Source organism: Maniola hyperantus, chromosome 4, assembly GCF_902806685.2.
Source record: "Maniola hyperantus chromosome 4, iAphHyp1.2, whole genome shotgun sequence".
Taxonomy (NCBI): Eukaryota; Metazoa; Arthropoda; class Insecta; order Lepidoptera; family Nymphalidae; genus Maniola; species Maniola hyperantus.
In genome coordinates this window covers 6,707,669-6,732,430 of record NC_048539.1, presented here as the reverse complement: position 1 = coordinate 6,732,430, position 24,762 = coordinate 6,707,669, and the positions used below count along the sequence as shown (strand labels likewise).

General features: G+C 38.7%; 1 protein-coding gene across 1 annotated transcript; it reads left to right on the top strand.

The window, feature by feature from the left end:
- Positions 1-583: 583 nt before the first annotated feature.
- On the top strand, positions 584-24,462 carry Uggt (UDP-glucose-glycoprotein glucosyltransferase). The gene is made up of 28 exons (XM_034985202.2): positions 584-1,046; positions 1,433-1,686; positions 2,546-2,725; positions 3,693-3,880; positions 4,333-4,537; positions 4,999-5,212; positions 5,654-5,874; positions 6,683-6,892; positions 7,193-7,372; positions 8,266-8,462; positions 8,982-9,097; positions 9,796-9,944; positions 10,601-10,786; positions 11,213-11,391; positions 12,025-12,110; positions 12,680-12,837; positions 13,701-13,840; positions 14,411-14,620; positions 15,096-15,320; positions 15,795-15,968; positions 17,014-17,191; positions 18,020-18,202; positions 18,824-18,927; positions 19,520-19,686; positions 20,928-21,049; positions 21,592-21,732; positions 22,073-22,118; positions 23,038-24,462. Exons 1-28 carry the CDS (start codon positions 797-799, stop codon positions 23,064-23,066), a joined length of 4,692 nt encoding a protein of 1,563 aa, XP_034841093.1. The 5' UTR covers positions 584-796; the 3' UTR covers positions 23,067-24,462.
- The last annotated feature ends 300 nt before the right edge of the window (positions 24,463-24,762 follow it).

The following is a 24,762-nucleotide window of genomic DNA, read 5'->3' as shown; positions in this document are numbered from 1 at the left end:
CGATTGCGTTGCGGTCGTAGATTGAATAATAGGTAGATGTAAGTGTTACTCTAGGGGACACCACTGAGCAGCAATGAGGATCACAGAGATGAGGATGCAATGGGATGCAGCGATTGCGTTGCGGTCGTAGATTGAATAATAGGTAGATGTAAGTAATGTGTAACCGCGTATGAGATAGCGATAGCACGACGTAACGATGAATAACACGACAATTATTACCATTTTTTAGTAGTCAATATTTGTATTAACCGATCAACAATATTTGTATTAAATGTTTTTTATGTGAAAACAAGTAAATAACTCATGAGAAATACAGTTACGCCACGAATTCTCAGTTTGTTTTGCAACTTCTTGTATGTATTCTTGAAAAAAACCAGTTACACGATAAGGGACAAAATATAGGTTAGCTGCGTCTCTGTTTATCACATTAGAAACTTTATCTGTGCTCTCTTTTTAGTGAATGTGAAAGCAAACGTTCCTGTATCTACCTTTATTACTCTATCTACGGCCTTAGATGAGGTTTTAGGTTTAGAGCTTTAGTGGAGCCCACGTGGAGCCTGTTCTGAGTTCTTGCCTCTTGGTCTGTGGCCGATTGCCGTGTTCAACTGTCATTGGCGAAATAATTTTGTATGAAATTGAATGAAAATGAATTTATGTTGATTAATTTTGAAGACTATTTATAAAGAAAAACATATAAAATTAAAACGTAGGAGAATGACAAAGAATTACAAACAGTGCACTTCTTTTTGATACAAAATTTAATTTATTAAGTGTAGGTTTTATATAGTTACCTACAATGAAAACCACCGGTATTAGGATTTTTTTAATTGTATTAGCACACACGTTTGTTAATTGTGCCGGAGATAGTGAGGCTTCTACACGAAATGAAAGAAAATCTAAAGGGGTAACTACATTCGTAAGTGCTAAATGGGAAGCCACCCCTATTGTGTTGGAACTGGCTGAGTACATGTCAGCTGAGAGCTCTGATTTGTTCTGGTCCTTTTTCGATGGAATTACCACTTTGAAATCCAGTCTAAGTGATCTAGGTAAGCTAAAACTTCATTCATGTTTATTGTATGTAGTGTGTATGTGTATGTAGCTTATGCGCGCGACTTCGTCCGCGTGGACTACACAAATTTCAAATCCCTATTACACCCTAAGGGGGTGAATTTTCAAAAATTCTTTCTTAGCGGATGCCTACGTCATAATAGCTATCTGTATGCCAAATTTCAGCCCGATCCTTCCAGTAGATTGAGCTGTGCGGTGATAGATCAGTCAGTCAGTCGGTCACCTTTTCCTTTTATTTATTTAAATTTATTTATTATGGCAAAACAATATTATGGCAATACAAATAAGTGATTACTCAACTGATAAAGTTGGGTAAGCATAAAATTCTTTTTTTTTCTTATTATTATCAAAACATGTATTTCAGAAACTGATAAAGAAGTATATGATGCCTGTATAAGTGTAGCAAGTTTACTACTGGCTCCAGCTCAGCTGCGTATGGCCAAGCTTGCTCTGTCTATGCACCTAACTTCTCCCACTGTTCGTATGTTTGACCAGATTGCCACTCAAAATGGGGCTAAGGAATTAGCGTGTGATAGTTTTGTTTCTATAGCATCACAGAAAATTTGTGATAATGATGTTTTGAGGGATACACTGAAATCTGTACAGCAATATAATTATGTGAGTATATGTTTTTGAAATTAAAAGTATAGTTGGCATGCTGAGGTTTGACTGTTCAAGAATAGGCTAGACTGCTAAACAGATTGTACAGTCAAAACTCTTAACATTAACCTCATTTATAATTCGACGTTAGCCCGACTAGTTTCAAACCCATCCGGGGTCCTTTAACAAGGGAGTCAGTTCGCGCATGCACCGGGGTTGTGACTGCAGTTGTATCAGTTATAATGATTCAAAACTGAAGTCCAAGCTATCTGTAGTCCAAATTGCTGGTGAGTTTGCACCAGTTATTAAGCCCTTTTGTAACCTAATAATCATAGTGCTTTCAATGTTGTTATAACAGATTTTTACTGTACTTTCTGTAACAAGCTTTTGTTTATAATGAAAAACTAGAATGTAAACATTACTGAAATTTGAGTGCTTACATTTACTTTAAACCTATTTATTGATCACTAGCTGATGCGCGCGACTTCGTATGCGTGGATTTAGGTTTTTTTAATCCTGTAGGAACTCTTAAATTTTCCGGGATAAAAAGTACCCGGGTACTTCCCCGGGTTGCAAGCTACCTCTGTACTAAATTTCATCAAAATCGGTTGAACGGTTGAGCCGGAAAAAGCTAGCAGACAGACAGACACACTTTCGCATTTATAATATTAGTATGGATTATGATCAACCCATTACAGGCCCACTACAGAGCTGGGTCTCCTGTCAGAGTAAGAAGGGCTTAGACCATAGTCTGCCACACTTTATTGATACTCTCTCTCTTTTATGAAAGAAAGTGTTCATTTCTTTAAAATTTGTTATATTTGCAAGTTTATGCTGTATTATGTGCATTAAGATAAATCATAATTTTTAATTTTAGGAGGAACATAAATTGGAAACCTACTTATTGGATCATACATATCCAAGTAGCGATAATAAAAGTGTAACTGCAATTTTGTATGGTGAACTGGGTACTGCAGACTTTGCAGCAAAACATAAGATATTGGCAGCGTATGCTGATAAAGGCTTAATCAACTATGTAGTAAGATGGAATGTAAAAGTAAGTTCATTTGTTTCTATTCTAAACATTAAGTACAATTTCCGCTACCTTACTTTGATTAGTAAGTGACTCCACCTATTTAAGATTCCCAATGAAAACCAGGGCCTCGATTGCGGTAGAATGACAGCTACAATGTCACAATCGCAATCACCTCTGATTGGTTGATGCTCGCTCACTATTACAATGCCCTACATTGTATGACATGAATTGTTTAACAAGAATCGCACGAATTCAGCCAATCAGAACAATTGAGATTGTAATAATGATTGATGCAGATTTTACAAAATCACCCTCCAGCTTGCAGATACTGAATACCTTTAATCTATATATATAAAATTCAAAGTCCTGACTGACTGACTGACATATATATCAACGCACACTGCTGGTCCTAAAGACATGACATTTGGAGGGTCTATTCTTTGTAAAGAGTAGGTATCCACTAAGAAAGGATTTTTCGAAATTCCACCCCTAAGTGGGTTAAATGGGGAATGGAAGTTTGTGTGAAAGTCCGTCATTTTTCAAGTTATTTGCATGAAAATTGGTATTTGGGTTTTCGGTCACAAATGAAGAAATACGTGTTTCAGGATTTTTGGAAAATTCGCCCATAAGGGTGGTAAAATAGGGGATGAAAGTTTGTAAGCGACAGTTTTAATTATTGATTAAATTCGGTCCCTATTCGGTGCTGGTGCAGGGTTATAATGTTTGTTTCTGAAAAGAAAATTACATTTGTTTCCTGTAGGCCACGCGGGCGAAGCCGCGGGCAGAAGCTATAAAATCGATTTTTATGTTTGATATAAAATGATAATATTTGTGATCAAATAAAAAAAAATTTTTCTTCAACATTTCACAACAATAATGTGATCAAATGAATAAAATTTGTAGTGTGAGGATTCTTTGCTCAAACTCAAATTGTTCATCTTAATGTTCAACACATGCACATTACCTAATAGCAAACTATTTGTTACAGTCTAGAGGCAAACCTAAATTACGTCTGTCTGGATATGGAGTAGAGTTGCAGTTGAAAAGTACTGAATACAAAAGTCAGGATGACACTACTCCTAAGGAAGCTGATGGTGATGATGCAGCACCTTCGGAAGAAGAAGATGAAAATGATCCTCAGAACCAAATTGATGGATTTAATTTTGGCAAGCTTAAGTATGTAGCATTATTCATAGCTATGTGTTTTAGTTATTATTTTTTATTTACCTTATTTTTATTGATGTCTCTCTGAGCCTGAAAGAAATTAAAATTCTGCTTAATTTGCCAATAAAACTCTTTTTTTAAAATCATTATTGTATCAATGTCATATATAAGTCCCGCAAATTGCTATTACGCTGGAACCATGTCTCATTAACATCAAAATGACGTCATTTGACGTATATTTAAGTAAAAATATATCATCAGCTCGAAAATTCAGGCCACGCGCATTAGCGATTTGCGGGACTTATAATACAAATAAAGGGGAAAATCCAAACCGTGAATTTGTGGTTACATACAAGTGATAAACCATACTGGCTTCTTTGAAGAGATTTTGCTATATCTTGTCAACTAAGGCAAGATAGATCATACGTATAATCATTATTAATACATTTAGAAATCAATTTTAGAAACCTATTTCCTGCTTTACGCACACCCTTGGAACGCTTCCGACGGCATTTGTCTGAAATGAGCGAGGAGTTGGCTCCGCTCAAAGTTTGGCAAATGCAGGGCTTGAGCATGCAAGCGGCAGCTGCGGTGATCGACGCACACGACTCTGGTGGTGACGAAGCACTTAAAGTGCTCACTTCTATCGCTCAAAACTTTCCCATGCAGGTAAGTTGCACTACACATACAAGTGGTTCAATCTACGAGGATACGACTCACTCTTTGTCCTAATAGTTTACACTGCAAATATTATGTATTGTTAGAATGTCAGTTCTATCGCATCAATCAGCAATGTGAGCATACATACATGAAGATAGAATAGTGGGGCGCGTTTTAGTAGACTAAATTATTTAGGTATACACAATTAGTTATTCATTTACAGACAATAACGATTGCTTTTATAATAGGTGTACTGTACTGGTCGCTTAGGAACTCAAGATCACTGGAGATTTTACTAACCTCGATCTATTTGCAATCTAAAAAATGAATTATTGCCTGAAATCGTAGTTTTCACAAATTGATTCTCTTTGCATAAAAGACTAACTGACATAACTAAAATTAATGTATCTGAAGATTTTTTTTTATTGAAAAGGCTTGCACTTGACAATGTATTTTTTCCTTTGTATTAGACAAAGTCTCTGATCCACGTGAATGTCCCCCGCTCGTTCCGGGACGAAGTCCTGTACAACCAGGACATATGGGCGTCGTCGCTAGGACTGCGTCCCGCCGAGCCGCTGCTGCTGGTTTCGGGCGCGCAGTACGACGCGGAGGAGGTGGATGTGATGGCTCTACTCGCTGCTCTCAGGGAAGATATTGGACCTATGAATATGTTGCACGCCATTGGTATGCTCTTTTTTGACCTCGAACTATACTATTAATTTTAATGCGATACTAATATTTTAAATGTGAAAGTGTGACTGTCTGTCTGCTCGCTTTTCACTGCCCATCCGTTTAATTGATGTTGACGAAATGTGATACTTAACATCTTGGGGATGGACATAGGCTACTTTTTGCTCCGGAAAATCGAAAAGTTCCCTCTGGATTTTTTAAAAACCTAAATCGTAAGCTGTACAACGTACAGCATTCGTTAAGCCCGCCAATCCTCCTGAAAAGCAAGCAAGTAACAAGAAAATAGTTGCTTCAATTTCTTTCAGATATTTCTAAATCAAAATTATCACAGAAAATAAAATTTTGTTCAATTTGTTATCAAAAAAATGCTACGCTCTACTGTAGTAGACTCTGTAGGTGTGGGTTGCGCCTTTGACTTTCATATTTATAAAATAGGTATGTCAAAGAAGCTAATCAACAAGCTGATGTCGCTCGAGGTCGGTGAAAGCTTCACGTGGGAGGAATACGGGCTCGACATCCGCGACACCGCCATCACGTGGCTCAACGACCTGGAGACTGACGACCGCTACAGGCGCTGGCCTTCTTCGTACATGGATCTGTTGCGGCCTACGTACCCGGGCATGCTTAGAAACATGAGGAGGAACATTTATAATTATGTAAGTTAATATTTGTCTCTCTGCTCGTGTTCCTTATTGCTGAGGGCCGTGCCACTTTCATTGAGTGGCATACTAAGGGCCGGTTGTTTCAAACCATTGGTCTTCGTAAGATACGTTCGTTAAAATTTAACAGACGTAGACGAACTTTAACATCTGTTAATTTAAGTGCGTTGCTTCATTGTACAAAAAACTGTTCGTAATTGTTATTTTGGTTGCGAAACTAACCCTAAAAATTAACTTACTTCTCCGTAACCTTTTTTTATTTCATTTTAGGTATATTAAATTTTATACATAGTTATTAATATTGCTACTTCGCATTTTAAACACTTTTTCTTTCTTACAAATTATCTTTCATCTTCAAAAAAACTACCATTAAAAGCATTGAATTAAATTGATTCCATTATAATTTGTAAATAAAATATTCCGTTTGTCGGAAGTATGAAGTTACGAACTGATTTGACGATCACCAATGGCTCCAGCACCGGTTAACGTAAACGTAACTTTTTAACGAACGTTAGCGCTAATAGATGCTGAATCAACGCTTTTTCTTTACTTACGTTCGTTAGCGCCATATTTAAAGGTTACGTGTCCGTCAAAATTTGTTGAAACAACCGGCCCTTAGTAATCCACACTCGACTTTTTTTTCGTTTGATCGAACTGTTCAGCTTCGAAATATTTTCAGTTAAAATTATTTTTAATGTAAAGTAAATTGAACACTAAGAACTGCCTTTTTGAATAAAATCATCGTGTGTCTTACTGATTTTAATAAAAAAAAATGATGCATTGACCACAATTTCTTGTTTGTCAGGTAATAATAATAGACCCTATTTCACCTGTTTCGGCTCCTCCGCTAAAACTTGGGGAAACTCTTCTGAAACACGCGACACCGGTACGGGTAGGCCTCGTGCTGGCTCCGGGCAGCAGCGACCCAGTCCTAGCGGCGGCTGTTCGAAGCGCCTTCAACTACGTAGCGCAGGATCGGAACTCGAACAAAGAGGCTTTCTATTTCCTCACTCAGGTATGCCCCTTTGTGTTACTAAGTTACTAACTACTATTCGGACTACACTAAACTGATTCGGCAGGTTTAAATATAGTGATATACATACTTTTCCGTAGAAGTCATTGTATGGACACTGTTAGACCTATCAGTTTAGTTTTGAGATTGTATAAAATAGAACCTGTGTTACCTGTGTTCACTTAGATTCCGTTCTATGTTAGTTAATAAAAATTAGGTATTAGTTTTACTTTTTTAAACTGTACATCCGTATTAATATACTTTTTCCTTTTGTCGTATCTTGATAACGTAAATAATTTTCAGCTTCTCCATTCCGCCCAAGACGACACCCTAAACTTGGACAATATCAAGAAACATTTGAAGAAATACGCAAGTTCCAATGCGAACCTAGATGAGATAATATCTGAGGACTCAGAGTACAACTTTGGGCATCAGTTGGCTGAAGAATTTGTTTCCAAATTGGGAACCAATAAATATCCTCAGGTACTTAAAAATAAAAATGTCCAATTTCAATGTATTATTTTATGAGTAATAGATAAATTTATAGAATAATAATTCTTTTTAAGGTACTTTCTTCGCATTCATATTAATTCAATAAATTCACGCATTCAAGCGCGTATAAGTCGTGCAAACTGCTAATGCGCGTGGCCGCCATTTTAGTGACGTCATCACTAGACTTAAGTTTCGAGCAGATGGTTTATTTTTACTTCGGCTGACTTCAAAATTAATGTTAATGAGACATGGTTCCGGCGCAATAGCAATTTGCGGGACTTATACACATGCACGTACGCATGTAGGTTCATACATATTACGTACGTAACCAAGTACCTACGCAGGCACACACACACACTCACTCACGCATAAAATTTGCTTGAGTGCGTACTTAATTATCAGACAAGACCTGGACATCACTACCCATATTATAAATGCGAAAGTGTGTTTGTTTGTTGGTTTATTGGTTTGTTGGTTTGTCCTTCAATCACGTCGCAACGGAGCAACGGATCGTCGTGATTTGAGAGTGACATAGGCTACTTTTTATCCCGGAAAATCAAAGAGTTACCATCAGATTTTAAAAACCTAAAACCACGCGTATGAAGTCGCGGGTGTCAGCTAGTCCCTAACAAGAGGCTGAAGTCATTTACCACTATCACTAGGCTTTGACAGCTTCAAATTAATTTGCTTCAACGGTGAAGGAAAACGTCATGACGAAACCTGCATATCTAAGAGTTCTGCATAATTTTCTCAAAGGTGTGCGAAATCTGCCAATCCACACGAGTGTACTATGACTTAAATTCTTCTCATTCTAAGAGGAGACCCGTGCTCATAGTGAGCCGGCGATGGCAATAGTTTGTGATGATAATAATGAGGTCTCGTAGGTGCTGATAAACGGTGTGCCGCTATGGGACGAGAGCGCAACGCCAGTGACGTCATCGGTGGAGTTGCTCGAGGAGGCGCTGGTGACAGCCCTGTCCAGACACACAGGGCGCTTGCAGCGAGCAGTGTTCCGCGGCGAACTGGCCGATACTGATGATGCTTTGGACTATCTTATGAAACAACCGCACATAATGCCTAGGTACTCAATCATTACGTGTTCAAAAACTGAAACAATAATCACTACCCATATTAGAAATACGATAGTGCGTTTGTTTGTTGGTTTATTGGCTTGTGGTTTGTCTTTCAATTTCGTCGCAATGGAGCAATAGATCGACGGGATTTTTGCATGGAAATAGTTAAGACCTGGAGAGTGACATATGCTACTTTTTATCCTGGAAAAGCAAAGAGTTCCCACGGGATTTTAAAAAACCTAAATCCATAAGTTATTAAATTAAATCCAGTAATAAATTATTCCCTGACTAGCGACCGCCCGCGGCTTCGCACGGTGAAAATACAAATCCTCTTTATTCCCTACCCCATGGAAATTTCGCAAAACCCCTTCTCTGTGAAAGATTTCAGCTTTCTAAGTCCAAAAAATATTACAGGATTTATAAATATTACCTATAGTTTAATTTGACCCGGTTCGAGTGACCAAAACCTTACACTGATTATACATATACCTTCATCAAACTTGCACGAAAAAATCTGGTTTTTTTAGGTTAAATCGCCGAGTTCTTGCCTCAGAATCATCTCAATACTTGGATTTGTCTGGTGTTCCATCCTCGGTTGAATTATTTACTGAGGACAAAATCCACCGGCTTCTGCAATTGACTGGTACAAAATTGCAATATTTTTTAATGAAAATTTGTTTTGTTTAGGGCATAAATAGTATTTATAAACCAATATTAGGCACATTCAAAATGATTCATATTTTTGTCCAACCAAGCTTAAAGCTTGTTTCAGATGTGAGTACCAGAATTTTTTTTTTTAATTCAGATACAAGTTAGCCCTTGACTGCAATCTCACCTGGTGGTAAGTGATGATGCAGTCTAAGATGATAGCGGGCTAACCTGCTAATTTGCTAATTAGATTAAAGATTTATTGTAATTCTTATAATTCTACGTGCCGTAACGTAAGACGTATCACTTGTAACTACAGTAATCTTGAGGAGCTAGAAGAAATCTCTGTTAGAGATAAGTTATTCCAATGTCTACTTCATTTATTACTATATTATATTACTACAACTTTACCTGTACTGTACATACTATACCTGGTAAAAACATTTCAGATTACGTCACCATTCTAAGGACTAAATAATTCTAATATGCTGATCTCGGTCTTGTGTACATTTCGTACTGCGACTCTGTTGGCGTCGCAGTTAAGTGATTAATCATGTTCGATGACCGATAGTACTGTACATCTATCGGTCATCGAATCATGTAAATCTTGTACATGACTGAGATCAGCATAGGAAAAAATTAGACCTAACATTAATTCAGCAAAAAAATGTGCAAAATTTAACCTTTTTTCAGGTCGCGATGCCTTGGCAACAGCCTTGCCAATCTTGAAATATTTCATAAAACCTGGTAAACCAGAGAAAGTTACTCAGACTATTTGGGTCGCGGGTGATTTGAATGTCAAGGAATCAAGGGATTTGTTAAGGAATGCTTTGACTTTTATGGTAAGATTTTTAACATTGCTCTTTTTTGTTATAACACATTTTTGTTATACTTATTAATTTAGCCTATCAACATTAGTTTAGTTTTTTACATCTATCGACAGTCTCAGTATAATTAACATTTACATGTCGGTGATTCGACCTTGAAGATTTTACCCATCCCAAAATACCCCAATGGCCCTAAAGAATGATAGATGTCTTGATAAAATAATTAATATTAATTGAAATATCATTGTACACCGATTACGATCGAACGTGTTGGTCTATATAAGTATAATGTAATATGTTTCTTGTTTTGTTTAGTGCTCGTTGTGACTGTGTCCGCGTCGTAAGTGGAGTTACACAAGACCTGTAAAACTCGATAACATTTTATATAATTTAAGTGTAAAATAAAATAAAATATCCCTAATATTATTATGTATTGTGCCATGTTCCAAGCAAAGAATAAATGAAGTATGATTAATTATGAATTATGAAGTTTTCACTTCAATAATGTTGGTAACATAACGAACTTGTAAGCAGGAACTTCAAACTGTATTTTTTAGAATTTGAATAGGGGTTTAGTATTGGCATGCGTAGGATAGGATATGCCAGACGTTTTTGCACGTTCCTTGTATATTTTATAACTGTGTGAAAGTGAATCTTTGTTTGAATTGTAGAGAGAGTCGGGTGGTGTTCGAGTAGCCTTTATACCCAACGTAGACGGCACGTCGAGTGCGGATCAGTCGCTTAACAAAGTTGTTCTGGCTGCTCTTAGTACATTGGAATCGGTGAAAGCTACCAAATATGTAACGCAACTGCTGGAAGATGAGGGCTGCCATGAGAGACAGGACTGCGACATTATGGTGAGTCGCTACTGTATCTATCGAGGTAATACTTCCGTGAAAATTTTGATCATTTAAAAAGTGAAAACCGTAAACACAAAATAGTTAATACTGAAAACATGATTGATGTGGTTCTGAAATTTGAAAATACATATTACCTACTATACTATTATTATAAATTAATGCGAAATATAAGTATCTGTCATCACATTCATAGGCTACTTTTTATCCTGAAGAATTGAAAAGTTACTGGCATAATCTAATTTTAAACTATAATAAAAAAGAATTACGGACCTTTTGACTCAACACTCGTATCAAACCCTAGAACTTAGAAAATAAATATTCATTTTTCACGAACGTTTTTACGACTGACATGTTTGTATATCTTTGTACATTAATTATTGACAGTTAAATGAATATTCTGACATTAGAAATGCTCCCCCATAGCCGGAGTTAGTCCCGGCCCTGAACAAGTACGCGTGGGTGCTGAAAGCGTCGCGCGTGCTGAGCGCACGCAGCTTGCGGCTCCGTGCGGGCGAGCGCGCCGTCGTGCACAACTCACGGGTTATTGGCCCTTTCGCGGACGGAGAGGAGTTCTCTCTCGATGACTTTGTTTTGCTGGAGAGGTAAGTTTGCTGAATCGTTTAAGATAAGGTATGATTGATGTTTTAGCACTTAAGCTAACTATGTTAAAAGTTTTGGTACTTTAGGTTTTTATGAATCAGGTTTACATGATTTTTCACACCACTCGCTCTAGAATGCCTTATTACAGACTTGTTTCTAAGTTTAAAGTACGTCATAACATTCCTATGACTTAGCTTAGGGATGTAATGTGATTTGAATTTAGAACATCCCACACCCAAAACAAATTCTGTTCCTTACAAGGAGTTTTTGGTTCCCTCGTTACGTTCGGGATTTATCCCGGCGCTCGTGACGTTACATTGCATTATTTTTAGCACAATAAATTATTAACTTTAATATGCTATATTATTAAAATAAAAAATATTTGTCGTTTGCGCATTGTGACGTCATTATTCGCTTTCCGTATAGCGGTGGCGTTAATTAATTATGCAAAAATAAATAAAAATCATGATTTTTTTTAATTATTCTGTTTAACCATGAATTCTAGCCCCAAAAACTACCACTATACAAAAAATCACATCATTTTATGACTGCAGTCCAAGACCCTATTCAGGAGGAGGTGGACAGAAGCGCTACATTTAGATTTTGATAATAGGCTTAATTTTTATATTTATTAGGTACAGCAACCAAGTTTACGGGGACAAACTGTCTGAAGTCTTTATGAAGAAAAAGACAACCACTAATGAAGTTCTAGATGATGATGGTAAGTGAGCACGACATACATAGTAAAAGAATTTCTTTAAAGTCAACTCTGCTAACATGACCACCAAGAATTTTTTCTCTGGATAAAAATAAAATAGAACATTGTTCTAAGTTCAAAGTTGATATAAAATATGACAAAACTTATATACAGTAATGAGTAAACGATTGCCGTTGTAACAACATTGAAGGGACCACGATGGACCACGATTATTAGGTCGCAAAAGCCAAAACCAATAATATGTAGTTGTAATAACCAGTGAAACTTTATATCCTACAAATAGCAGGGACTCAGGCTTTGGGTTATTGTAATGGATATTCATACTAATATTATGAATGCGAAAGTTGAATATTGAATAATAGTATGAGTACGAAAAAGAAATGTGTCTGATTGATTGCCAGCTTTTAACGGCGATTTTGATGAAATTTAGTTCAGGAATAGATTCCGGGGATGGATATATTCTTTTTTTACCCCAGAAAATAAAGGGATTTTAAAAAGCCTAAATCCACGCGGATGAAGTCTCGGGCTGCCGGGCATCAGAGACCTAAAGGTTATAATTTTGTTTTTGACAGATGATGTGGCGGAAATATCGACGGAAAACTATATGAAAGTGATATCAGTGCTAGCTTCACGCAGTCCTAAGGTGCGCACGCCGCTGCCGAGTGGACTGCGCACCGAGCACTCCGTCATTGAGTTGTCACCTCTCTATCAGGATGAAGCTGCAGTTGAGGTGTTATTTGTTTTGTTTATTCTATTTTTGTACCATGTTTTCGTTCACCGTCAAAGCAAGTGATATTGAATTGTTTAAAACGCACATAACTCCGAAAAGTTAGAGGTGCATGCCCAGGATCCATGCCTGAGAGTTCTGCATAATGTTCTCAAAGTTGTGTGAACTCTGCCAATCCGCACTGGGCCAGCATGGTAGGCTGTGGTCAAACCCTTCTTATTCTGAGAAGAAACCCATCCTCAGTAGTTTACAAATTCGTGTGTATTTGTTACACCCATGTCCCTTTGGGTAAAACAATACCTAGGAGCATGTTTTAAAAATAGTGGCTCGCTACAGTACTAACACTTTTATAAGTTACGCCGATGTACCAGCGCATAAAACTTATATTTGAATGGCGCCAAAATCACTACCCATATTACAAATGCGAAAGTGTGATTGTTTGTTGGTTTATTGGTTTGTCCTTCAATCACGTCGCAACGGAGCAACGGATCGACGTGATTTTTCGCATGGGTATAGTACAAGACCTGGAGAGTGACATAGGCCACTTTTTATTCCGGAAAATCAAAGAGTTCCCACGCGATTTTAAATACCTAAATCCTAGTATCTAATTATAGCGCGGTCTGTCCGCTATTGGTTGTTGCCTACGCGCCGTGTTTTGTACGCGCGAATTATGAGTAAGATAGCACGAGTCTCTCTTGTTTTTGTTTGTCATGCAATAAGGTATATATTCCATTGGTGTACATTCGGCTTTAGTCGGCTTTAGGTTGCGTTCTCCTGGGCAAACGAATTTTTGGCCGACGCGACTTATAAAAGTGGTAGTAGGTACTGTACCAGTTTATAGACGTCTTTGCTTAATGGTATCATAGATCGTAGCAGTGGTGGACCCCGCGTCGAGCCCGGCGCAGCGCCTGGCGCCGCTGCTGCTGGCGCTGCGGCGCGTGCTCAACTGCCGCGTGCAGCTGTTCCTCAACCCGCAGGACAAGAACTCCGACATGCCGCTCAAGAGGTATCTACCCTTCTGCAGATTCATCATGAGTTTGACCTTTAAAATTTGTTCAATTCATAATTTTTTTAATCCAAATTATTTATTTTCCAACATTTGCTACTATGTACACTTTTCGAATATCCAATAGATGTCTTAACAAAGGGAGCATGTAGTGCTGATATTAACAAAAACTTAAAACTAAAGCTACGAGAGTCTCATACCTTTTAACGCGCTCTGGTTTGAGAAGCCCATAATAAACTCGGCTGGGTATTCTTTCGTTAAGAGCGTAATATGCGCACGTCTCGAAAATTCTGTACTTGTAAAGATAATACAACTTATTATGCCAGTATTTCTATAGGTAATTTTTCTTCTTTCATTTAAATAACTTTATTAATATAATAAAAATACATTTTATATGTACACCTATTTTAATACTCCCCTACTCACGATAGTGGTGACAGATAGTCTTTGGTTTCCCATTTATAATGAGAGTTTGGTATGTAGTAAAAACTAATGCTTATCGTTCCTAAATAACTTGTAAGGGTAGGTTATACCAGAGAGATTATAAGTAATCGTTGAGTGTTCCCACAGCTTCTACCGCTATGTGCTAGAACCGGAGCTACAGTTCAACGCGAACGGAGCGCAGACCGCGGGCGCGATAGCTCGGTTCTCACGTCTGCCGCACGCGCCCCTGCTGTCGCTGGACCTGAGGACACCGTCCAACTGGCTCGTCGAGTGCGTTAAGTCCGTCTACGATCTCGACAACATACGCCTGGCTGACGTCGAGTCGCTTGTGCATAGGTATGTAATATGTATGAGCATTGCTATTACAGGTGGCGTCACAATTTAATTGTAAGGTATTATTATTGTGAGGTGTAGTGCAGTGGACGAAATAAGCGCATAGTTCTAACGTACCTATATCGTCATGACTACAAACGTAGTCAACTTTCGCAGCATTTGCATCGCTGACGCACACATAGGCTACTTTTTATCCCAAAAAATCAAAAACTTCCCCCTTGGTTAAGTCTTGTGGGAAGTTTTTGATTTTTCGGGATTAAAAGTGGTTAAACAGCTTATCCGTTTAGCCAATTTTAATGAAATTGGGTACAGAGCTAGCTTGCATCTCAGAGACATCTCAGAGGCTTTTCATCTCGGAAAATGATAATTTTCCCACGGGATGTGAACCGCGAATGAAATCGCGGGCATTATCTATTACTTTCATAAAATAGCTCACACTTATTGGATATTATTTAGACGTCTCTTGTTAACCGTGTAGTGAATTCGAGTTGGAGTACCTATTACTGGAAGGTCACGCGTGGGATACTACACTGGGCACCCCTCCGCGAGGCTTGCAGCTGATCCTCGGCACTCGGGACAAGCCGGAGATGATGGACACCATCGTGATGGCCAACCTCGGCTACTTCCAGCTCAAAGCGAACCCGGGCGCTTGGACCATGCGCTTGAGACCCGGCCGCTCCGATGATATTTACGAGATTGTTGGGTGAGTTATATTTCATAATTTTCAAAGTTCAACATACAATATTTTCATTTCATTCATTAAAAGCAGTATTAAAAAGACACAGATGAGTCGGACTCGCACACGAACGGTTCCATCGTATATTCCATTATACCATCGTACAATAAAACTTTTGAATTTTTTAACCCCTCAAGCAACCAAATTTCAACTGTCAGTTTTTGCACGGTTCCTATTTCGCATCCCGCGCACCTCGCGCCGACGGTCAAGTCACTTTTCACAGAAATGCTTATAAAAAAATATTTAGACCACCTATCATGGTTCTGTAAACGGTTATTATAGCGGTAATAGAAATACACTCTGTGAAAATTTCCACTCTCTATATATTACGGTTCATGAGATACAGGCAGCTGACGGACAGGCTGTGGAGGCTTATTAATAGGGTCCCGATGACTCCCTTCGGGTACGGAACTCTAATAAAAACCAAAAGAATGATTACAGTCACGAGAACACCGATACGCCGGCAGGCAGCGAACACATCCAGGTCCTGATGAGCTCTTTCCGGAGCCACGTCGTCAAGCTGCGCGTCAGCAAGAAGCCAGAAAAGCAGCATCTCGACCTGCTCGAAGAGAACGACGATAAGAACAGCGGAGGAATATGGAACTCCATTGCAAGGTCATCATCATGATCAACCCATCGCCGGCTCGCTACAGAGCACGGGTCTCCTCTCAGAGAGAAGGGTTTTTGGCCATAGTCTACCACGCGGGCTATGTGCAGATTGGTAGACTTCACACACCTTTGAGAACATTATGGAGAACTCTCAGGCATGCAGGTTTCCTCACGATGTTTTCCTTCACCGTTAAAGCAAGTGATATTTAATTACATAAAACGCACATAACTCCGAAAAGTTAGAGGTGCGTGCCCGGGATCGAATCCCCGACCTCCGATTAGAAGGTGGACGTCCAAACCACCAGGCTATCACAGCATTGCAAGGTATTACGGTTAAAAATCACGACAAAATTTAAGCGTCCTACGCTATTTGTCATGTCCACAATAGGATAGTGAAGGAAACTCTTTAGGAGGAAATATGCTTTGCCTAAATTAATATTTGATATGCACTATTATTTTCAATCTCATACTTTCGTAATTCAGTGCAATAAATTATAAAAGTTAGTAAAAGTCGACAAATACTTTGATGTGTTGTGATTCGCCAGCAACTTTTAGTAATTTAAAAAAAAACGGGCCGAATTTAGAACCACCTCCTTTTTGGAGGTCGGTTAAAAATATACGGAAGTGCCGGCTAATGTCTTGATGACACTGAATTGAAAGAAAATAAGCGCTGTCCTTTTCCTTTCCATTGTGAGAATGATAACAGTAGTTTAGAATTTGTCAGTTTAGCTTAGAACCAACGTAGTATAATCGACTTAAAACCATTTTCATAAGTAACATTACATATTTTTCTTAACATAACATCATTATGTAACAAAATTACCCATCCCAACCCATATTATAAATGCGAAAGTGTGTTTGTTTGTTGGGTTTTCCTTGAAACATGTCGCAACGGAACAACAGATAAACGGGATTTTTTGCATGGGTGTAGATAAAAATTTGGAGAGTGATATAGGCTGCCTTTTAAGAGATTTTTAAAAATCTACCATGCAGATAAAGTTGCAGGCATCATCTAGTTGAAATATAATCTACGGTGTCATTATTGTCATAGTTCATTCGGTGGCGGCGAGGAGTCCGAAGCTCAAGACGAAACGATCAATGTGTTCTCGGTAGCATCTGGACATCTGTACGAGCGTTTCCTGCGTATCATGATGTTATCTGTGCTCAAGCATACGAAGAGCCCCGTTAAATTCTGGTTCCTGAAAAACTATCTCAGTCCCTCGCTTAAGGTAAGAAATATAATTTCATTGGTTGCGGTTATGAGTAAACGTGGAAGCAGTGACCGTTCACAACAAAATTAAAAAAAAAAAACTTTAACATGTTTTAAATCTTCTTTTATCTAACCCTGTTTGTAAACAGGGTTAGATAAAAGAACACAGCCTTTCAAGTTTTTATTCTAATGTAAGCCAATAAAGCATTATGTTCAATCATGAAATCAAAATATAACGATATTGAAAATCTATTACAATTACAATTTTTTTACAGCTATGTATAATATATACACAGATACCATTGCATGCTTATTTGTTATTCTGTCACAAAATCCTTAAAAAATCACATTGTACACTGTACTTCCACTTTTATAAGTTTTACCTGCGCAGAAATTTTATTATTGAACGGCGCAAAAATATTGCAGCCAATCATGGCGTGCGTCCGGCCGCTATTGGTTGTCGCCTACGCACATCGCGCGAATTTTGAGCGAAATAGCATGAATCTCTGTTCTTCTTATGTGTAAACTCTTAATATCAAGCAATAAGATCTGTATTTCATTGGTGTGTATTCGTTTTTAGTTAGTTTTTATTATTATTTTATTCAGATACAAGTTAGCTCTTGACTGCAATCTCACCTGGTGGTAAGTGATGATGTAGTCTAAGATGGTAGCGGTATGGCAGTTTTTAATAAACCCTTTGGTTTCTACACGGCATCGTACTGGAACGCTTATTCGCTTGGCAGCACGGGTTTGCCGGTAAGCCTGTTAAGCCTCCCACCTGACATAGTCGGCGACTTATAAAAGTGGTAGTCCTGTATCCAACGTTACGCTGTTGATGCACTTTTAGGATATCTTACCGTACATGGCGCAAGAGTACGGGTTCGAGTACGAGCTGGTGCAGTACCAGTGGCCGCGCTGGCTGCAGCGGCAGCGGGACCGCCAGCGCACCATCTGGGGTTACAAGATACTGTTCCTCGACGTGCTGTTCCCGCTGCACGTGAAAAAGATCATCTTCGTCGATGCCGACCAGGTAAACTTATTGTCGAAGCGAAGTTTCTCGAATTGTTCCTTGAATCAGCCTCAAATCACAATCTTATATTGCAGGTTTCACACACCTGCAATAAGATTGTGATTTATAGACCCATTTATAGATTCAGCGATTCCAATTTTTCCAGCAATCCCCTCTGCCAGCTAAATGGCTGTTTTTGGATATACTTAGTAGTATATAAATAAAACGAGGTTAAAAGAGTCGTACACACATTTAAAATTATTTAGATGAAGTTTTAGACAGGTCGATATGGCAATCGGGGAGTGAACTCCCCGCACCCCGCACAGCCCCCGCGCTAACCCGGTGCGGGCGAGTGTGGATGACGTACGGGGGCGTCCCCCCGCCTCATACCCCGATTGCTATCTCAACCTGTCGCGGACTGTAGTAAGTTTATGAAGCATTGTAAAGTGATGAAAATATGTTCAGAATATAAACAAAAATCCTTCCTTTTGGCTTTGCCGTAGTCGGGTAGAAAAGCCCGCTTCAAATACCACATTTATTGTGATGAGCAACTACGAAACCCTATACTGCGCGTGACTCGACACGTTCTTAACCGGTTTTTAATAGACTATCCTAGTCACTAAATTAAAACCATTTTTACAGATTGTTCGAGCGGATTTGAAAGAACTTGTAGATCTTGACTTAGGCGGCGCTCCATATGGATATACGCCATTCTGTGATAGCAGGAGAGAAATGGAGGGATTCCGGTATGAATGTTTAGAGTATTCATTTTTCAATAATCCTTTCCAATAAACTGCATAATTATTGGTCTAAAAGTAGTGCAATATTCATCATGATCAACATCAACTGTGCGCGGGTCTGTTCTCAGAATGAGAATGTTTTGGCCGTAGTCTACCATGCTCGCCAAGTGCAGATTGGCAGACTGACATCTTTGAGAACATCATGCAGAATTCTCAGTTTCAACAAAATGTTTGCCTTCACCATTAAAACGAGTGATATTTAATTGTTAAAACGCACATAACTTCGAAAAGTTAGATGTGCGTGCCCAAAAACCCCTCTGAGAGGAGACCCGCGGGGTGATTACGAAAAACGTTGCAGTAGCGACAGCAACGCGACAGCAGTAGCAATGCGACAGTTGATTTGCTGTATCTCTTCTTCTTCTTCTTATTTTGCTATGTGGATATTGCTGTCTCTCTCTAGCCGGACGTTTGACAGCAATGATTGCGAGATTTACGCCTGTCGCGAGATACGTAATCACCCCGCCGTGCTCTGTAGTAAGCCGGCGATAGGTTGATCATGATGATGATGATGATGATGATGATAATGTAAATGGTATAGGTTCTGGAAGCAAGGCTACTGGAGGAATCACCTGCAAGGGCGCAGCTACCACATCAGCGCGCTGTACGTGGTGGACCTGAAGCGCTTCCGGCGCATCGCGGCCGGCGACCGGCTGCGCGGCCAGTACCAGGCGCTCAGCCAGGATCCCAACAGCTTGTCCAATTTGGGTAACTTTGTTTTTAAAAAACCGACCAAGTGCGAGTCAAGCTCGCGCAACGAGGGTTCCGTAATACAGTCGTACTTTTTCGACATTTTGCACGATAATTCAAAAACTATGATGCATAAAAATAAATAAAAATCTATTATAAAATGTACAGATGAACACCTTTCATATGATTCCCCACTTGATATAGTTGTCTTACTTCGAAAATTGAAAATACTAATTATTAGTTCATGACCACAATTTAAATTTTTTTTGTATGAAGTAACCACAAATTCACGGTTTTCATATCTTTAATATAAGACCTACCTACCTGCCAAATTTCATGATTCTAGATCAACAGGAAGTACCCTGTAGGTTTCTTGACAGACCGACAGACAGACAGACAGACAACAAAGTGATCCTATAAGGGTTCCGTTTTTCCGTTTGAGGTACGGAACCCTAAAAACCGGCCAAATAAGAGACTTACACACGCAGGGTTACGTACCATCGTACCAGATTATTTACTTTTTAATTTACATGGCGGCCATTCTGAATGTTTTTATTTGTTGTATATAATATATAATAAAATAAATATACTCTGTGAAAATTTCAACTGTCTATCTATTGCGGTTCATGAGATGCAGCCTGCTGACAGACAGATAGATTTAGTAATGGGGTCCTGGATACAGGATACGGAACTCTAAAAATCAAACCTCACCATAACGGCGCGGCACGAGACCACTTATATTATTGTATTGGTTCCTATGATCCGGCGGTGAGTGGCCTTAACTTTAACTGCTGTAGCATGATGTTGCTCTGGCGTAATCCAGTCTTAAGAGCTTAGTATTTTGCATACGTTTTAAGGTGAATAAATTCTAATGAGTAATGGGGTGATGATTTATCAAGCAGGGTTGATATTTTGTTTCTTTCACGGTTATGGCAAACGTCTGCTAATAACTTGTTTTGTTGGTTGGCGTGCGCACCAATGTTTATATTATTATTTGCCATTGTCTTAACCAAAGCAGTTAGCGCTTTTTTACGCTCATTTTTCCGACTTTTTCCGACGTTGGCTAAACCAGTGGCGTGCAGGTCATAGAGGCATAAAAGCGCTGCTTAACCCGGTGCGGGATAGCGCGAGTGATGTGCGGATGTGCGGGCCGTCCCCCCGCCTCATACCCCGATTGCCATCTCGACCTGTCGCATACCATACCTTACCAATGCTTATCTTAGTTTAGAACCATTATACGTTCGTAACTTTGTACACAGATCAGGACTTGCCTAACAACATGATACACCAGGTGGCCATAAAGTCTCTGCCGCAAGAGTGGCTGTGGTGCGAGACTTGGTGCGACGACAACTCCAAGCAGTATGCCAAGACTATTGATTTGGTGAGAATTCATACCAATAATGTATAAAAATAACGTCAACTATTAAACTTTCAAGAGCACTGTAAAGTTAGCTGTACCAAGGAGTCAGTGTTTTCGAGGCCACGTTTTTGGCCAAACACTGTTTGCTCGACAGCAACACCGCTTCCACATCAGAGTCACTTGAAATCTTGTTTCAAATGCTCGAGAAATCACACCGGCTGGAAAACCGGCGCGACGCTGACGCGACTCTCACGCCACGCCGTGCCACCGCCGTGCTGTCAGTGTCGCGTCGCCGTCGGCGCCCCGTCCATTGTCTACCCAAAGCCACAGTTCACGACAGTTAGGGAACTTGTAACAAAACGTCGAGGGGTCGACGTCACTGGCAGGTGTCACATGTTCCTATATTTGACGCTAGGTAGCCTAAGAATAGCCCGTTTTTCTTTGATTTCACGTCACCCATAGCCTAATACTTGACATATCATCGATCCAGGATCATACCGAGAGCTCTCTCACTCTAATTCACTCTGTCAAATCTAAAATGTTAATAAAAAACGTGTCCGCAGTGCAACAACCCACAGACAAAAGAGGCGAAGCTATCGGCGGCGATGCGCATCGTGCCCGAGTGGCGCGCGTACGACGACGAGATCAAAGCGCTGCAGGCGCGCGTGCGCCGCGGCCTCTACCAGCACGCGGACCACGAACAGGTACTACACGACGTTATGATTTTAGTACTTTATACACTTTTAAGTACATCAAAACAATGATTGATTTGTCCTTTTTTTCTCAATCTCGAAACAGGAAATGAAATCCAGATACTGAACCCTATAACTAGTTAAAAGATTTAACTTTAGCCCTCTAACAAATAAACCTGGAATAGCGGTGGAATAGTTATACTCTGTTTTGTCTTTCTCTGTCATCAGTAATTTGACATTTGAAGGAAAAAGACAAAACAGAGTATAACTATTCCACCGCTATTTCAGGTTTATTTGTTAGAGGGTTTAAGTATATAATATGTATGTGATTCAAATTGTTTTTTATATCTAGGAAATCGAGAACCACGAAGATGTTGCCGCAACAGAAAGTGCCTCAGGTAAACCATGGCTTAACTTACTAAAATACTCTTTGCTACTCACGTAAATTGTCAAACTGAGTGGTTACTGTGTAGTTTGTACTGCTACGGCAGGTCTGTGTCATCGATATAAATGACAAGATATGGTCAAGCGAACAAAATTTTTCACGGCTTAGAAACCAAATAAATTAGCGCCACCTCTTTGATACTAATGAACGACCAGTTTGAAATCCAGAAGTCATTAGGGTTGCACGAGTCGGTGCCATTTTGTTTGTTCAAAAACCCTGTCCATACGAAGTAATATATAAGTCAATGGTCCGTGTTGACTTGGTCTTGTTGAAGTTGTCATAAATACCAACACTTTGAAATAATATCCGCTTCCAATGCGCTCTAACGTATTCGTAACAGCTAGTTCAATTTGAGGCATACTAGAAATTTTCTACTTCAGTCAAAACTTCGGCCTATTTTGGCCGAAGCCGAAAGTTTTGCCAAAAAATGGCCGAAACCGAAGATTCGATCGGACACTATTTTCAAACTCCTCAATCTTGATGCAGCAGAAATGCTTTTCACCTGTGAAATTCCAAAGTTAGCAACACTCTGTGAATATCCTATGTACTCTGTGGTGAATTTAACAAAGCTGTTAAACGTGGTGAATTGTTATGGTGTTGCTGACTTTGGAATTTCATTTCATGAGACTCTGGTCTATCTTTATGACATATGACATAGATATTTTTTATATTCATATTTTTACCACACGGATTCGGATCGGATGAGTGCGTGATCGCTGTAAGGGTCTGCCGATTGTGAATTGATGTCATGAGTGGTACTAGTACTTTATCTACTTGACTCATCGATGACTTGACCAGATACTTTTTCGACGTAATTTTTGTGGGCAAAAAAATGTCTACAATAAAATTTCATGTTAATTTACTTGTTTCAGGTAAAGAACAAGAACATACCGAATTATGATGCAATTTTGTTATTCGATATTATAAATGAATTTTTTGTTATTCCAATGTTTGGTAATAGGTATGTTTATATGTGAGTGTAGTGAGAGTGAAGCGAAAAAATCGAGTAGGTAAGTGCGCGTGTAAGTTTTTCAAGTGGAAATTGCAGGCTGTTGATCACACTGCCAACAGTCTACAGTTCAGAGGTCTAGCTTCTGAGTTGAAAGTTTCGTTTTCATTTTTAGACCTATCTAATTATATTTATTTTGCCTAATTGTGGGTATTAACAGCTGTTAAATAAAAGGTTAGACCCGTCCACAATTTACTCCTAAATATAGTGTGCATACAATATACTTGTAAAACATTTACAATGTTTACATTACTCATTGATTGCTGAACAAGTTCGAATCAATTTACATAACAAGTAATATTTTATAATTTAGTAGTTTGCTTAGGTATATTGCTAATTATCTACTTCTGTGTTAATGCCAACTATCTTAGAGTTAATTTAAACGCAGAAGTTTGAATTCTAGACTGTTGGATATTGATATTCTCTGATAGTAAACTAATTATCTACTTCTGTGTTAATGCCAACTATCTTAGAGTTAATTTAAACGCAGAAGTTTGAATTTTAGACTCTTGGATATTGATATTCTCTGATAGTAAGCCGTCCCAAATATTATCAATATAAATAAATTATTTCTTGGTTTAACTTAATGTGTTAGGTACAGTGTGTATTGAGTTTTCATTGATGCAATGATTGAACCAATATATTTAATATTGATGATATAGGGACTCGTTCTATTATAAATAGTTAGCACTTTGCTCAGATTTTTGTAAATATTACTTATGTAATTACCGTCGTTGTAAAGAACCTTTCGTAGATTTTTAGCTTTTCTCCCAGTGTCACAGACCAAACATTTTGTTTTTGTTTTTTATTTTCTATAATAATATTCATTTCTAAGTGATGTGATTATAGTTTAATGGTACATTGAATTTGTACATTGGTATGTGAATTAGATTGAGACAGTTTATTTTTGTAAAATTTTCGCTAGCAATAATTTCATTGTCACATGCCTTCACTACAATCTACAAAATGTAGATTTTTAATTTTAGGCTTAAGACATCAAAGTGTTATTATCAGTATGCTGTTTTTAAAATTGCACAGTAAATTACAGAGGAATTACATACAGGTGAAATCTATATCGCTACATATTTCCTAATGATGTCTTTTGCCTTAAAATACACCTCTAAACGGATCTCAAACTTCCAACGTTTGGAGGTACCTCATGTCGGTAAATAATAAATATCCCTCATCAAACTAATTATCATACAAAATGTACGTACTATTGTTTGTTTGTAATAGAGCAATTCAGCTCACGAACCGACACAAAAGAATAAACGCATCTGATCATAATTACTCATTAATAAACTTTTATTTTTTCTACCTCCAACACCACTGACCAAAAGATGCAAAGACAGGTGTAGATAAAGATAGTACTGGTGACGGTAGGTTAGTATTAGTAGTAGGGTAGTAGTAGTAGGGTAGGTAGGTAGTAGTAGGGTAGGTAGGTGGTAGGTAGGTAGTGTTTTGTTTTTCTCATGCCAGTCCACAGCTGGCAAACTGCGCTGTCTTGACTTAAATAGAGAGCCCGTTTACTACATGTCATCGCGGTTTCACTAGCAACGCTGTCAACATTGGTATCGTAATGTAAACA